General features: G+C 36.5%; 1 protein-coding gene across 1 annotated transcript in view; it reads right to left on the bottom strand.

Annotated features, from left to right (window-relative positions):
- Window positions 1–15,898, bottom strand: part of LOC138042294 (tuftelin-interacting protein 11-like) — a 17,619-nt gene extending 1,721 nt beyond the window's left edge. The window contains exons 1-25 of the mRNA XM_068888145.1: window positions 15,493–15,898; window positions 13,996–14,118; window positions 13,373–13,412; window positions 13,050–13,107; window positions 11,874–12,005; window positions 11,535–11,615; window positions 11,146–11,196; window positions 10,301–10,357; window positions 10,003–10,102; window positions 9,674–9,773; window positions 7,859–7,981; window positions 7,475–7,577; window positions 7,258–7,302; window positions 6,043–6,197; window positions 5,596–5,658; window positions 5,005–5,122; window positions 4,465–4,543; window positions 3,603–3,715; window positions 3,216–3,321; window positions 2,970–3,064; window positions 2,712–2,764; window positions 1,770–1,828; window positions 1,562–1,673; window positions 1,376–1,424; window positions 1,238–1,306 (exon numbers count right to left, since the gene is read on the bottom strand). Of these exons, the coding sequence (XP_068744246.1) occupies window positions 1,238–1,306; window positions 1,376–1,424; window positions 1,562–1,673; window positions 1,770–1,828; window positions 2,712–2,764; window positions 2,970–3,064; window positions 3,216–3,321; window positions 3,603–3,715; window positions 4,465–4,543; window positions 5,005–5,122; window positions 5,596–5,658; window positions 6,043–6,197; window positions 7,258–7,302; window positions 7,475–7,577; window positions 7,859–7,981; window positions 9,674–9,773; window positions 10,003–10,102; window positions 10,301–10,357; window positions 11,146–11,196; window positions 11,535–11,615; window positions 11,874–12,005; window positions 13,050–13,107; window positions 13,373–13,412; window positions 13,996–14,118; window positions 15,493–15,751 (2,343 nt within the window). The 5' untranslated portion in view covers window positions 15,752–15,898. The remainder of the gene's footprint in view (window positions 1–1,237; window positions 1,307–1,375; window positions 1,425–1,561; window positions 1,674–1,769; window positions 1,829–2,711; window positions 2,765–2,969; window positions 3,065–3,215; window positions 3,322–3,602; window positions 3,716–4,464; window positions 4,544–5,004; window positions 5,123–5,595; window positions 5,659–6,042; window positions 6,198–7,257; window positions 7,303–7,474; window positions 7,578–7,858; window positions 7,982–9,673; window positions 9,774–10,002; window positions 10,103–10,300; window positions 10,358–11,145; window positions 11,197–11,534; window positions 11,616–11,873; window positions 12,006–13,049; window positions 13,108–13,372; window positions 13,413–13,995; window positions 14,119–15,492) is intronic.

Genomic DNA, 15,898 nt, shown 5'->3' with positions numbered 1-15,898 from the left:
TGCGCAGTTCAAAACTTTACGGAGAAAGCAGAACTTAGCAAGTGCTCTTGGTATCCAAAAGGAGTAACCACGCATTTTTCAGAGATAATTAACCTTCAATGTGGAACAGAACACCATACATTGCTTTGTATTTTAAACCTTTTTACAAATATTGCTGATTAATTATCTTCGAAAAATGCGTGGTTACCCCAATTTTCCTTTTGGATTTCAATAACAAACGTTAAGATCTGCTTTTCCCACATATTCAATAAACCGCACAAAAATACCTTTGAATTAGTAGGCACTGTCCTTAACTACGTGTAGGGCTTGCATTAGGCTTTTTCCTCTGACTGAAGGACGAGGAATGGGTGGGCTGAGATCAGTTTCCTTTATGTAATGTGCCAATCAAATCGAAACTTCAACATCCCCCCCACATCCCCGGCATTTGACTACTTTCTGTGCCCGGGGCTGGGTAATTTGACCTTTGCCTGGAAGTGTCAGGTTTTTTCAGGCGCTGAAGCTGCTAACATCTTTATACATGCTTTTGGACGAGATGGATGAGTTTCAAACAAGAGATATAGCATTTGTGAGCGATTGGATCTCAAAGAATTAGGGTTAGGGTTAGAGTTGTTTCAAAGGAAGGTCTTCAAAGGAATTTTGGCTGCGTAATTTGTCCTCGTCACACACCTGAAAACGATATGGTACGTTTTCACTCCCCCATTTCATCGTTAAAGCTGTATGTTTCTGTTAGAGATAATCAACCGACACTGATCAATTTAAAATACATAAGTATATACAGTACCCTTGTTAAACAACCTTTGCCATGTTTCAGTTAGAGCAGCTTACACTTGCTTATTGACATTGTCCGACTTAATTAATTCAAATTCCAGTCACTTTTCATAGTTTCAGTGTTTTTGTAGTTTCTCAAGTCTGGTAAAAACAGCATCATCATGTAAAGTGTCATGACAGGAGCCAACAACGATTAATCAGACAATAGGGAAGAGCATTTGAACACCATTTTGGCCCGAGGGGGCAGGAATTTGAACAATCCAATCTTCAAAAGTTCAAATGCCCAGGGCAAAAGGAGGGGGGGGGCCAGGGGATGTTGAAGCTTTGAGTTGATCGGCGCATAACTTCAACAAGAATGGGATTGAATCAAGAAAAAAAGAGTTAACAGATGATCAAGGTTTTGTAAGTCTAGTGTGCAAGCAGCATTAACAAAGGAAGATTGCCTTGCCGAAGGGGTGTTCAAACTTACCAGGTTTTGTATAAGATCCTTGAAGTTGGAGGGAACATTCTGAGAGGCTACATTCCTCGCAGCTTCAGCCTACCAAGAAAAAAAATTAAAATGAAATTATGTCAATTTGGTGATAAAAATGAATTGAGCAGCACTGACCTTTTGCTTTTCAGCTGCTGCTGCCAAGGCGGCTGCTTCTGCTTCTCTTCTGAAAGAGACAAGAACTAATAATAATTATTATTATATCTTCTGAGTTCATTAAAACAATATTGCAAGTGTCAAAGCATGCACAGGAAACAATCTTTCTCAGCACTGACTTTATGATGGGGTTCCCATGATTCTCACCTTCTTTCAGTGCTTGTAAGGTAAGCAATGTTCTCCTTAGCTCCAGGTTGCAGAATGCCAGAAGGTGAGGTCACTGCTTGGTTCATGACGTCAAGTGCTCGATTGAAGTGGACTGGTAATCACAAAAGGACAATTTAATATTTCCCCTTAGAACAGGAAAAGGCAAAAAAACGAAACAAAATGTTACATGCCCACTTGTATGACCAACCTTTGACACTGGGGTTGTTGAGTAGATCCTCACTAAACATTCCCTTCCACCCTGAATACCTGGCCAGAAATGATAACAAATAGGAGAAAGGAAAAAAAATTGTATAATTTCAGCTTTGCTCTTCAAGCAAGTGCCTTGAGTCGCACTCTTTAAGATTGCATTTTTCCCACCCTCCCACCCAACTGGAATCTTTGTCTTCTTTAATTGCTATGGCTGTGCTTTGTCTTGCAAAATTTTTACATTTTGCTATTTCCATCTATTTTATTTTAGTTTGTTTGTTTTGTCTCATAGTTCGTTACATTATATTATTCCGCATGTTACTGCTGTTTAACTAAAAAAAAAATTAGCTCAATTTAGAAAACTCAACCCTAGGTGTGCAGGGAAGTGCACCCTGGGCTTCACTTTACCCCACAGTATGTGGGACAGCCCTCCTTGGCAATAGGTCCGGATTGCTTACTCCAAGATGGTACAACTCACCATCTGACCTATTCTCCTTCTAGAAGGGCACCCCTCTTCTGGTCCACCCTATGTTACATTCTAATGTAGGGTTGTCTCTAGAGACACCGCTACTCTAGGGGGTCCTCCTAGGGACACCGCTACCCTAGGGGGCATAAACTCTGCCTTCCCGGCCACCCAAATTTTGCCAAAGGATAGTGATTAACATAATAATTATGTAATTGAATTAAAAAATAAATAGATAAAAGGAGATTCTGTGTTCCTCCTTGTCTAGTTTCACAAGCCTTGCAGGGGTGGGGGAAGGAGTAATCATCATCACCCTCAGTTGCCCATGCCCCTCTCCTGGGAATGCAAATATTCCCTGCAGTCTCCCCTTTTTATGTCACTGACCCTTAGGGACTCATTAATGCTGTAATAACAAGCATAGAAATGGGTATTTTCTCAAAAGGGAGTGGTATGAAGTTGATACAACATCAGGTTACTAACCACTGAATGACTTCATCATAATTAGGACTGACACTTAACCATCCCCTCAGAACCTGCTCAAAACAAAAACAATATTCACAGAAAGGAAAGCACACACCAAAAAAAAATCAGCAGTAATGTCAGTCACCCCTGCCTTTGATGGCCATTACTATTAATAAAATTGCTATCTGATTTTTTTAAATACTAGGCAATAAGCTTAACATACAGCAGCGATGAAACCCAACATACACTTTTTAAAAATAGTTAAACAACACTGACTTGAATCCAGCGAGGAAAGAAGTGTTTCTCTAATAAACTGATGAAATGTTGTTGTGTGATGATGTCTTTCCACTCCATGACCCAATGGAATGGCTCTGAATAAAAGAAGATACACAGTCACATTAGGTTGATTTTAGGGTTTAGGGTTAGGGTTAGGGGGCCTGAATGACACTTGAGGTACCTAATCAGTAGATAAACTGAAAACTGTATGAGAATAAATTGTTACTACAGTTAGGTCACACTTACCCAAGTGTTGTTGATGAGGGTTAATGATAAACTCAGACAGACACTGTGATAACTTGGGATAAATCGAACGGAGAATGAATGCATCCATTGTACCTTTAGAAAACACCTGACAATGACAAATGTTAAAAAAAGACTTCTCAAACATGCAAGAAGGGTGAAAGAAAAAAGACTTCTAAAATGTCTGACCAACCTAAATGATTCAGAAGATAAGCATAGAATATTCTTTTGAGTCTTTCCCATTAATTTTAGGATATTAAATAATTTAAACCATGAAAAACAACAATAATTAGTATTGCAGTTGTCACTGCAATAAAAGCACAATATTATTGCTGGGAATCATTGCAAAATAGCCGGAAAAGTGACAACAGACCAGTAATGCAAGAATACCTTGGTCCATGGCTCAAGAATCATTTTTGCCGATGGATCTGATGGATGCCAGTTTGTTAGTGCTGAGGCAAGCTTGAACCTGATTGGAGCATACAGGGGTTCAAGGTGATCTCCTAGAAAAAATCATTATTATATAAAAGCAATGGACCAAAATTAAACCAAAAAATGACAGTAAATAATCATTACATGTACGTGGAATCACTGAGGGGTGTGAAAACTGAATCATTATTATATAAAAGCAATGGACCAAAATTAAACCAAAAAATGACAGTAAATAATCATTACATGTGGAATCACTGAGGGGTGTGAAAACTGAATGAGCATAAGTCTACATGTACATGGATGTAATGTCTACCATTTCTTTAAAATGTCAGTGACCTTAAGGTGAACAACAGCCTCTCATATTTATCTTGAAAATATTCACAAAATTACAAAGTCAAGAAACAAAAATAAAATGCTCTTGAATAACGTAAATAATACTTTGAATTGAAAGCATTGAAATCAAGCTTGAGCACATTCAAATCCCTTAGAATACTAGCATTAAAGTCAAGCCCGTATGCTTGAAATCTATAGTCCAGATGGGGAAACTAGGGTGCAATGATGAGGGTATTCACACACCACCAATGTCATGTGGGTTCAGATGCCAGACTCCACATCATTTGTAGATTGATTTAACTTTGCTCTAAGAGGTTTTTCTCTGGGTCCTCAGTTTTTTTCCCCTCACACCAAAAACCAACCTTGAATAAATTATTATTTGATCTACTTTACGTACATAAGCTTGTTGCCGTTATGGTCGTTGTTTCTTCCTTTGATGTGAGAGCCACGTAACGCTAGTTTTGAGAATATTTCTTGGAGAACTCACCCATGAAAGGAAGCCAAGGGTGTATCCATGCATGTACAGGGACAGTGTCTGTCAGAGGATTCCATGAGTCTACCTCTGCCTATAATTATATAAAATGTTTATGGCAACCATGCAGATTTCACTCAGTATTCTTCCTCTCTTCTATTTCTTTAGCATAGTATAAGCAAATTAAAATAGTAAAATATCCACACTTGCGTAAATAGTGTCCTGACCCTTAAAGACCTACTGACTGCATAATTGTTTTTGTTCGATTCTTCTTTTTTCCCTATTTTTCCCTATTGTAATGTTACATATGTATATTTTACCATTAACGACGCTAAACATGTCTGTTCATTTTGGAGAAGAAAATGAGTTTGCCTGTAATAATATTATTGTTCTTTTTGTTGTCAGAAAATTAGAAAGTCAAAAACAGAAGTACCAGTCCCCTTTAAAGCAATCTCCCTCTTCCTGAAAGAAATTGAGAAATTGCATGCTTGCCACTTGTACTCTATTTCAATACTACACATAAAAGGAAAATTTATTGCTACAACGCAAACTGACCTGCAAACGAGGAAGGATCAGTTGGTCTCTCATATTATCCAAAATCCACTGAGGAAGAACAGGACTCCACGCATTTATCAAGTTTAACATTGAATCACAATCTCGAGAATTCCACGAACTAGAGACAATAATATTATTTAAAACACTATCATTAGTAACCTTCAATACACTATTTCCTTGAGATGAAGTAATAATTTATTACATGTCTTATTAAAAAAGAGACACTATTTAATCAGAATCATGGCAACTTAGCAATCACGCATCCCCTTGGTATTACCAAACAAAAATGAGCCAATCATATTGATTTGAGTGTTTGTAAAAATATCAACCAATCCTGATCCTGATCCTGGCATCTGCACGAAAGTGAGATTCAAGTCCAAGGTAACCAGAGGTTTTTGTCTTCTCGCCCCTTCGCGACTCGTCTTTACCGCTTCATGGGTCTCTCACGGATCAAGAAAAACCTCTGAGACCAGATTCACTAAATATTCACCAAATTAAATGTGATCAAATCAACATCAATATTATTATTGATTCCAGTTCCAGGTTTTTGTTGTTGTTGTTTTCCTTAAAAAATCACTAAAAGATCCCTACCATACAGCTGAACGAAGAAAAGGCATCCAAACTTCCCATACAAGACGATCATACATCTTCATCCTAAATTAAATATGTTAGACACCTTGTAAACAAGAATGTTTACTGGCAATGTTTGTACTAATTTGGTCTTCAATGCATCTTTAACAATCCCATTACAGACAACTTGTTAGTGCCCAAATTATTTTCCATGTCTGAGACTTTAAACTATGCCTTCAATTTAAAAGCTAATGAAGGGCAACACTACTGCCGACTGTCAGTTAACTGTCTCCTTCTCGGTTCAATCCAAGGGATCTGGCAAGTGAGACTCTCTTGCTTACGTCGTCCTTTGCTGGGATAGGGTGAGAAGACTATTGATACTTCAGAATTAACAACACACTTGACCTGCAACAGTACATGTACTATTAAATTTTTTACATGAACTGCGAAAGCAGAAAAAAAACCTACTTCTCATCTCCATGGCTCAACCCTTGTGTAAGTGTTTGGGTAAAAGCAGAATTTTCTGCTTCTTTCTTTTCAAGTATTTCTTGCCATCGTACCATCACCTTCAGCCCATGGGAAGGGTCAGCAAGGGGATTCCATCCTTCAAAATGATTCCGCAACTGTAGGAAGACAGGATCAAATAATCCACAAACAAGTGGTCAGACCAATATTGACAAATCAGGGGTCCCATAACTTGAAGAAAAACCTCACTGTCTCCCTGTCAGGTTCTTGTAAGGAGGCAGTGGGTGTGCGGAAAACAAAGACCTGGAAAACGAAGACCCCCAGAAAAAATAACATACCAAACAGCAAATGACAAAACACATCATTCATGTTATTTAAAATAATGGATAAGCTATCTCTTGTGAATTACGGTAGGGACTTCATTTTCCACATACTGGCCTGGGTGCAGTAATTCGCCTGAAATGACTTGTCAGCCACAGGAAACACTAGGGATGTGGTGTTTGGTTACTCTACGTCATCACTTTATATTTTTGTGGGGGTCTTCATTAATTGTTTGGTCTTCGTTTTCCACATACCGGCCTGGGTTTGTGGAAAACAAAGACCCTACCGTAATTCACAATAGATAGCTTATCAATCGTTTTAAATAAGGTGAATTATGTGTTTTGTTATTAATTTTGCTGTTTGGTATGTTATTTTTCTGGGTCTTTTTCAGATTTGTCTTCAGTGAAAATGTATTTAACTTCACTGTACTTCGTAAAATTTATGAAACAAAAGTTTGCTCCATTTGCGATCAGTTTTTTGAATGCAGTTTTTTCAATTAATATTGTTACTTTTAATTGTGTATTTGGCCATGTACAGATAAGTCTCAAGTGTTAAATACCGATATATGCATAAAATGACCTTTCTTTACTTGGCATTGACTGGTATTTTGACATCTAAAGCAGCAGTAATGATCAGAGACATTATTGGCTTTGGTGCCTGTCTATCGGGTTTGTACTGGGTTGATTGACTTATGCTTTGGAAATAAATAAGCACCAAAGTTAAATGTACTAGGAACAGCTTTTCAGACAGGCAACAAGCTTTACCGGTCAAAGTTCTAAATGTTTAGATGACCATTTTTGCTTACCTCTGCTAAGTGATTGAATAAAGCAACTGAACGTCATCTCTAAGTTACATTTGTAAATAATCAATTATCTATGCAGATTGCCAATTCCTTACCAACGAAAATACAAGAGGTTCAGCCAAGGATGCCAGATCATACATCTGCAAACAAACAAGTAAACATAATAATGGTCAATAATATCCTTGTCCTGCTTATATTAGAATTATACCCAGTGGTATCTCATCTAATGCAACAATGAAGTGAAGTTGTACCTGGAAGAGAATGGTCACTGGCTCAGGTTTTTGTTGAAGACAACAAATCAGCATGAGATACCTTAAATTCTTCATAATAGCTCTCTTGCAAAGTATTGAAAATTTCTTCACACTTGTCAAGCGTAAGTGCATCATCATCCAATGAAAGAGATTGTTGACGACACCTAAACATTGAAATTCAGAAACAGATGGTTTGAATTGGAAATTGATCAGCATAAGAACAGTGGAAAGAGCTTGATTGGCTTTGTAAGTCACAAATTAATACAACCTGGAAAAACACCCAGATCTAATCAGTTTGCTCCACTATTAAAGTGTAATAATGTTTTCTCATTTCCAACATTTAATGTCCTAGAACACAAGCCAAAAATGCAAAATATCTACTCCAAATACAAATATCTTGGCAATATTAAAATTATATACCCCAAATTAGTACAATGTACAATACCTTTCAATCATTGTAATTATGTCCATCAACCTTTTAATGTCCTTTTCTTCCCTCGCCAACACAGTGGTCAGCTTTTCTTCCTCATGTTTAAGATTCACAACAAGATCTCGTTCATATTTCAGCCTATAAAATATAAAATATACAATACAGCAACAACCAAGAGGAAATAGTGTGGAACCTCTCCACTAAAGTCCTTCAGTGCTTAGAGCATCTCCACTAAAGTCCTTCAGTGCTTATTCAAGAGGACTAAGTAGGTTACTGGAGAGGGGAGAGAAATTAAAAACTTGAGCTCACATGGCAACATTGACAGAGCCAAATCAGGTAAACACAAGATGGGAAGTCCTAGCAGTCCTCCTAAGTATTTGCTTATTGGCATGAACTTGTATTTTATTCTAAAATATCGTATACTTTGGGCGGGTATGTATGATTTCCACTGAATTCCTTTCAGTGTGACAGTGTTGGTTGGCTGGTTGCAGTTATATGGGCGCTTTCCACTTGCAGGGTTGTCACAGATACATGTACCTCCATGTCCTCCTGCCTGGCCTGCATTTGGCCCCTGGCCAACACCTTGGGCACCAGTTCCCAAGCTTATCTACTGTCAATGAGTTAAATGCTGGAAGGAAATATATCGCCCACCTTGAGTAAGATGTGCATCTTTTGATTAGGTACATTAATTTTGTAAGCCATTGAGGTTTTACATGTATGCAATGGTCAGAAAAAGTGCATAGGCCTGCTGATATGATTTAACCCATTCACCCCTAAACCGGCCTAAACCAGCAATACTTAGTATTTTACTCTAATGCCAGATGATTTTACTTGTCAATGGGGAAGTTCCCCAGGAGTCAATGGGTTAAGATAAGGAGGGTGGTGCACTGGATCACTATCACAAGGATGTATGTGAAACAGAGGAACATTTTAAATGCAGCATCTGCAAATCAACTCATTGATGATTGTACGGTACTTGGAATTTAAGAGGTGATTCATTTTTGCTTTTAACCATAAGAGAAAGTATTCTGTGGTAGTTGGCAAGATATTACAAATATTGGATATATCAGAACCAGTCTGTGGTATTTCATGCCTTCACTATGAGTTCCAGAAGCTACTTACTGCTACTACAAAAGTGGGAAGGATGAGGAGACTTTGAAAAAGAGTGCCGCAAGGATGTTGTTTGTATTTTCATTTTTCCATGGAAAATGAGATAACCCTAACCATTTTAATGGAAGGCGCGGTGGCCTCATGGTTAGTGTGCTCGACTCCGGATCGAGTGGTCTGGGTTTGGGTCCTGGCCTGGGACATTGTGTTGTGTTCTTGGGCAAGACACTTTACTCTCACGGCACCTCTTTCCACACCGGTGTATAAATGGGTACCGGCGAAATGCTGGAGGTAACCCTACGATGGACTAGCATCCCATCCAGGGGGGAATAGAAATACTCCTAGTCGCTTCATGCTACGGAAACCAGAGATAAGTGCCGGCCTGATGGGCCTTCTGGCTCGTAAGCAGTGACTTTACCCTTTACCCTTTTAATCTCACTAAAACAAGACATGTGTTTTAACTGGCAACAATGGCACTTTATTTGGCTGGGTTAACAAAGAGAAGAGTGAAACATTTCCACACATTTTCCCCATTACATTAAACAGAACTGGTCAACTCGCAAGGGTAACCTGCCCCCCACCCAAGAAAATGGTGTACCTGAATCTTTTAGTTATCATTCTGTATTCCTGATCCCTCATTCCCTGGAATTCAAGCTTTATATCTGCATACTTTTACCAAAAAGGTCCATGATTTTGTTAAAATCTTCTCAGTTCAAAACTTACTGCCTATCAGTTTGAATGATGTCTGTCTCAGCTATATCAATCAACAGATTCAAGTTGTATGTTAATTCAGGCATTGAAAATGCAGCTTCAGTATCTCTTACTGCAAAATAACAATTTAGGAAATGATGAGTACTTTAATGCACAAAACAACAAATTACTTTGAAGATCAAGATGTGTAATAAGAATAACATATGTGTAATAAGAATAATATATGGTCAGAGTCATTGTGTTTGTTGAGCTCTCGTTTTTACCGTCATTGTCATTGTCACTTCCATTGTCAATCCTATCTTTTGTTTGTTCAAAACAATAACTGAATGATAGATGGGTACCTGATGTTGTTGGAGGAACTTCTCCAGGTTTAGCATGCTGTTGTGCAAGTGAACCATACCCTGTTAGAATTTTGGTTTCTGGTCCTGTCATATCCACTACCTAAAATTTAACATATGAACACAATTTAATAGAATAACAGTATGGGAAATGTTGAAAGAAAGTTCATCACTAATAATTCTTTACAGGTTTTAGACACATGATTTTCTGTTTTGCAAAGACAAGTAAAGAAATGTACCAAACATCATGGTTCACATAAATGTACATCTATGACAATGTTGTATTTTATTATTATATTACCTTTATCTTGCTGTGTTTAAGGGATATTGACGGCCCCTTCTTAGTCCCTCCTGAAGCCTACATTCAAAATACAACATGCCAGTTAAACTCTCTTCATTGCGAAATGAAAACTTAAAAACAATCATCTATGACAGATTTTATCAAGTGGTAATCCTCTCTTGGCTAAACCACATTCAGTAATGCCATAACAAATTCTAATTTTTGTCCTTTTGTTCACGAGAAACATTTACAGCCTGTCATAGTTTGTAGCTGCTCCGGTTTGGAGTTGAAAGTAACTTCACAAAGTTACAGTGCAACTGGTTTTTTTTAATTGAAAATAAACCATAATTATTACTAAACAATACTAACATTCCTTATGACTTATCAATAAACAATTACTAGCAATACAATACTAACATTACTAACAAAACAGACATTAATATCACCCAATACTTACAACAATGTAACAAATTATTATATTAACAACGCTAAGATTATAAACAGGAGGGGAAAACTACTTTTTAAGACAGAATCCCAAAATATAAAATCCAAATAATATTAAGAAACCATACATCATTCAATTAAAGTTTAAAGTTGAAATATAATATACTAATTCTTTACCTCCATGTGACTCACATTTCAGTTTATTAGACAAACTATAATCTAGGGCATGTTGCAAATACAGTAAGTACTGAATTTCTATAAAGAATACGTTATATATTGTATAGAAAACATGAATTAAATAGGACAAAATGCTGTCCATACTTATTCAATCGATTTAAAGTGTTGTTGATTGTACACCAGGTTGCCAAGTGAACTTTAACTTGATTTACAACCTGTGATTTCAGAATGTCATTAACATTCACCTTAACTTCATCTGCTGTTTTGTAAACATACTTGGGTTTTGAGTAACCACCCTGCAAAATTCAAGGTTCAGAAATTAAAAAAAATCTTTAGTTTTCTTGGTATTTCCAGAAAAGACATGCTGGGGGAGAACAAAAGTATGTGTACTTATAACAAAACATGGAACTCAAAATTATTATTGACATTGTTAATGATTCATGATCACTTTTAACGCAAGACTTGCTATAAAATTTGTGTGATAATTAAATGATGGCCTAAATTTTGGATGGCAGTCTCTGTGTTTGCTCTGGCAAACACTTCTTATTAAGCATACATACTGGGGAAAAAAACAGCTTTAAAAGGGGAACAATCATTATTTTTTCATGTAGTAAATAACATAGTCATTCTGTACATCTTCTGTCTTCTTCCACTGCTGAAGTTGTTCCCTGAATTTTTCTTCCTCCTCCTCCTCTTCATCATAATGAGGTCTCAACTGAAGTCAAATTTAAAAGAACAAATTAATACAACATACAGCTTTTAAGATGACCAAGTGGGTTCATACACCACGAGCATACAATAGGTGCATTGATCTCAATACTAATTCATGAACGACTACAAAAGAAAATTAATGTTTTAAATATTCATTAATGGTAAGTATATCTGATACAACTTTCTTCTTATTTCAAGAAACTTTTAACTGTTCGATTTTATTGGCGACAAACCCATTTAAAATGTCAAAGATTAGTTTTACCTCCTGTGCCTTCTTGCTTCTCTCAGGGCCGTAACTCCCCAAAGCACCTCGACCTTCACGTTTAAAAGCCTCCACAGGCATCACAATACCCTGACCTTCCTTCCCAAGACCTTTGCCAGGTTGATAACCCATCTGCAGTACAAAAAGGAAATACACCTAAATTACTAATGCTAAAACGACTGAAAGGTTATATGACATTGTACAGTGCAGCTCAGAGATAAGAAAACCAATATAATACCCTAAAAATGTAGATGCGTGTCAACACATATGCATAAAGGTTCATTAGTATCTGTGAGCTGTCTTATTGTCTTCCTTTTCGCCCCTTGCCTTTGTTTACTCTCAATCGTCTGTGATGCAAATAATGTGGTGAAATTTATGTGAAAATAATTTGCATGTTCGCTGGTCGGCTCATCATTAAAAATGCAAAAATTTAAAAATATGAACATAAGCTTATTCTAATGTAAAGTCCTTCTGGCTTGTTATTTATTTTAAAGCCATCATCACGTTTACTTTCAGGAAAATAAGCTATCAACAAATTCTGCATAAAGAGCTTTTTAACAGAAATTTACATGAAAGCGTTTGAGAGCCATAATAAACAAACTTCGTGAGGGGCATCTGTTACTCAAAGTGCACAAACACAGTTCTTCATCATTTTCAAAGCTCTTTTGAACAAGCGAATAAAAACCTTTGTGTCATATGCACTTTAAGTAACCTTAGTTTAAAGACACAACTCATAAGCAAAGGGCTCATCCTTAGCAGTTTTCTACAGACCTTCACTATTTAAAACTGACTATTGTGCCCCTTCAGTCATTATTGTATTATTTTTTTGTATTATTCTGTATTATTATTTGAAAGACATGATGCTGAATCAGATGTACTGGAGATATAATAGAGTGCTATTACCATTTTGGTAGCAAAGCCACTAATTTCAGTCATGATTTTGCTTTCTTTTCACAATTCTTTGCAGTAAAATGGTCTACTTATTTAATAATAGCATCATTTTTTTTAGATCTGGCTTGCTTATTTAACCCTTTCACCCCTAAATAAACTGCACTGAACCAGCCATAGTTAGTAATATTTTACCCTGTCTAATGTCAGACTATTTCACTTGTCAATGGGGAACCTTCACGCATCAATGGGTTAATTGTTAACTTAAATGAACATACTCTATTTTACCTGTTGAAGCATTTTCATTCCAAATCCTTTTGTGTATTTCTCCCACGAACCAAATTCCCTGTTAAAATGACCAATATATAGCTAAACAAACTAATTTTGCTAGTCTACCGGTAATTAACAAACAAAGAAAAAGATAAAAATTATATTAAATAATTAAAAACTTTTTTCAGCATACACCAACTTATTATCCATCACATTATTATTAAATCTGTGAAAACCATTTCCAAGATTTATTGAAAAAAACTACTTTTATATATTAAGGTTGCATAAATCAAGTCTTTAAACATGACAAAAATATGATACAAACTCAAGGATCTTCTTACTTTCCAGTCTTACGCATTTTATTAGCAAACACTTGTGTGCCTACAAATCAAAAAAAAAAATAATAACAGAGTGAAATCAAGTAACTATGTCAACAACGGTACTACGAATATTGCAGATTTCACCTGAGGTTGGTAAATGTCAGTAGGGCTAGGGTTAGGGTTAGAAGTTTTATTTGTGGGAGGGGAGGTGATGAAAACTTTTAGTTAATTCTCATGACCTTGTCTCTGAAACAGCCATTGCTATAGTAAGCAGCCTACACTCTGAAGAATGTTCTAAGACAAATCATGGACGGGGTTGAGATGATTTACTAAAACCTTTCACTTTTCAAAAGAGAACGCGTAAACGTAAAACAAACCAGCAAAGACCAAGGCATTCTAAATATGCTAAACTGCACAATGAATATCAGAAAAATTATTATCCCGTAAAACCCGAATCTGCCTTGCTGGGTTACAGGAAGCCCTGCAGCACAAGTGAGTAGCATCCTTATTATGGCAGTGCTTGCCTAACAAGCAATGGCACAAATTTGACTTTGCCTAAATAATCATCACAGTTTTAGCCACATTATGAGGTTTATAACCTGCTGAGTATAGCAAAAAATTACTTTTTTGTTGAAAAGAATTACCCAGTGTGCTTGCATCTTTTTTTATTCCAGTGTTTTTAAACAATTTCTTGTCTTTAACAACAGGCGAGCTCCTTCCTGAACCAGTTCCCTTGTCACTTGCACTACTGCCAATGCTAGTTGTATCTGATTTTAAAACAAATTAATCACTCATGAATTTAAAAAGGCAGCAACTTTAGGCCTGTTTCCATTTGTTGCAAGACCAAAAAATTGTTACATCTACCATCTAAGTCAATACATTGACATCAGTAATTGAAATATCTTTGCAATAATCCTGATGTATTGGTGTAGAGAATTACCTTATGTAGAGTGACAAGAATAACATTACTGAAATTAATGTTTAATTGCATGTAAGAAAGGAATGTGGAAGAAACTTTTCATGAGGAAAAACATGTTCTAAGATACATAAAAAACGAGAGATCAGTGTTGATATTTACTGTAAAATGGTAAGCTGGCAAACCACTGTAAACCCTAAACAGATCTATCAAAAACAATTATTGCTTCACACATGACACATGTCGAGAAGGAGTAGCTTATTAAAAGTGGCTCAGAAATTAAAAAGGCCTGTGTGAGCTAGGGATAAAACAATGGAATACATAGTTTGGTGGCTCACCCCGTGTTTACACTAGAGCATTTACCAAGGTTAAACAATAACAACCATAACAATAATAACCTATGTTTTAGGCCACAACTCGCACATGTATGTAGATAGAAACAACATGATTGAATGAGACTGGCACAATGTGAAATACTAAGCTAACGCAAGCAGATATATCTGTCGTTTTGACCTTGGTTACCAAGCTAAACCATGGCTGATCACAGCGTAAATCAAACTTTTTGGTTAACTTTCTATTGTCTTGTTGTTTACACACACAAAATATTTACCTAGATAAGTAAACTCCAAAATGCTAGAGTCTAAACACAGAAACAGAGGACTGAGGTTCAACACCAGTGCCAGTAAGATAAATTTCTGGCTTGTGAATAAATAAAGACCTACCAAGCCACTCAAACATTATTTGTGAAAAGAAGTACCCTGCATTATACAAGAGGAAGCTGTTGAGTGGGACAACTCTACTTTTCAAACTACTGCATTATTTCAAATTCAACACAAGTGATGAGATTAGCAGATCTTCCTTTAAGCACAGAACTGCCTTGTGCTGGAATCTCCTCCCAGATTCTTTTAAAAATTCTTCTAGTCTTGGTTCTTTTAAGAGACTAATTAGGGAAAATAAGGACTTCCTAAAACTATAAGTTTTGAGAATGCGTCTTGTAGTATTTATTTTAAATCAATGGATTTTAAAGACTTTTAGATATATAATGTTTGATGTAAATTTATTCATTTAAACTTAGTGTTAAATTTATATTGTTCATTCTCCAATTTATTCTTATTGGCTTTGTTGCACAGGTCCACATCAGGACTTTGGTCTTGCCAATATTTGTAACCTGCTTAAAATAAACTACGTACGTATATTTACAATGATGATGAAGATGACAGCTTACCATCATCATCTGTATTTTTCTTATCTTTTCCCTTTTGCACAATTCCACCACTCACGAAATTAAGTGGCTTGGAATAATCTTTCTTTCTGCGCCCAGTATATCCTACAGGGCCGTCGTCATCGTCAGAGTCTCTGTCTGCCCACATGCCATAAATTGCCTCTTCCTTGGTCATTTTTCGTCTTCTGAAGCCTAGCCCAAGTCCGTGCATCAGATCCATATCAGTTATCTCAAAATCCTCTACCTCGACGTCGTCGTCCATTTTGCAAAAATGGAAACTCCCCGACCAACCGAAAAACTAGGGAGATATAGTAACGATAACGGTCCCAAACGTTAAAACACTAATTGATAACAACTCTCAGCGAGCAACTTGCAGATCGTCCGCCATTTTTTTTAAAGGTTTTTAAGC

This window comes from Montipora capricornis, chromosome 1 (genome assembly GCF_036669925.1).
Source record: "Montipora capricornis isolate CH-2021 chromosome 1, ASM3666992v2, whole genome shotgun sequence".
Taxonomy (NCBI): Eukaryota; Metazoa; Cnidaria; class Anthozoa; order Scleractinia; family Acroporidae; genus Montipora; species Montipora capricornis.
Note: the sequence above shows the minus strand (reverse complement) of the source record. Positions and strands in the feature narration are given on the sequence as shown.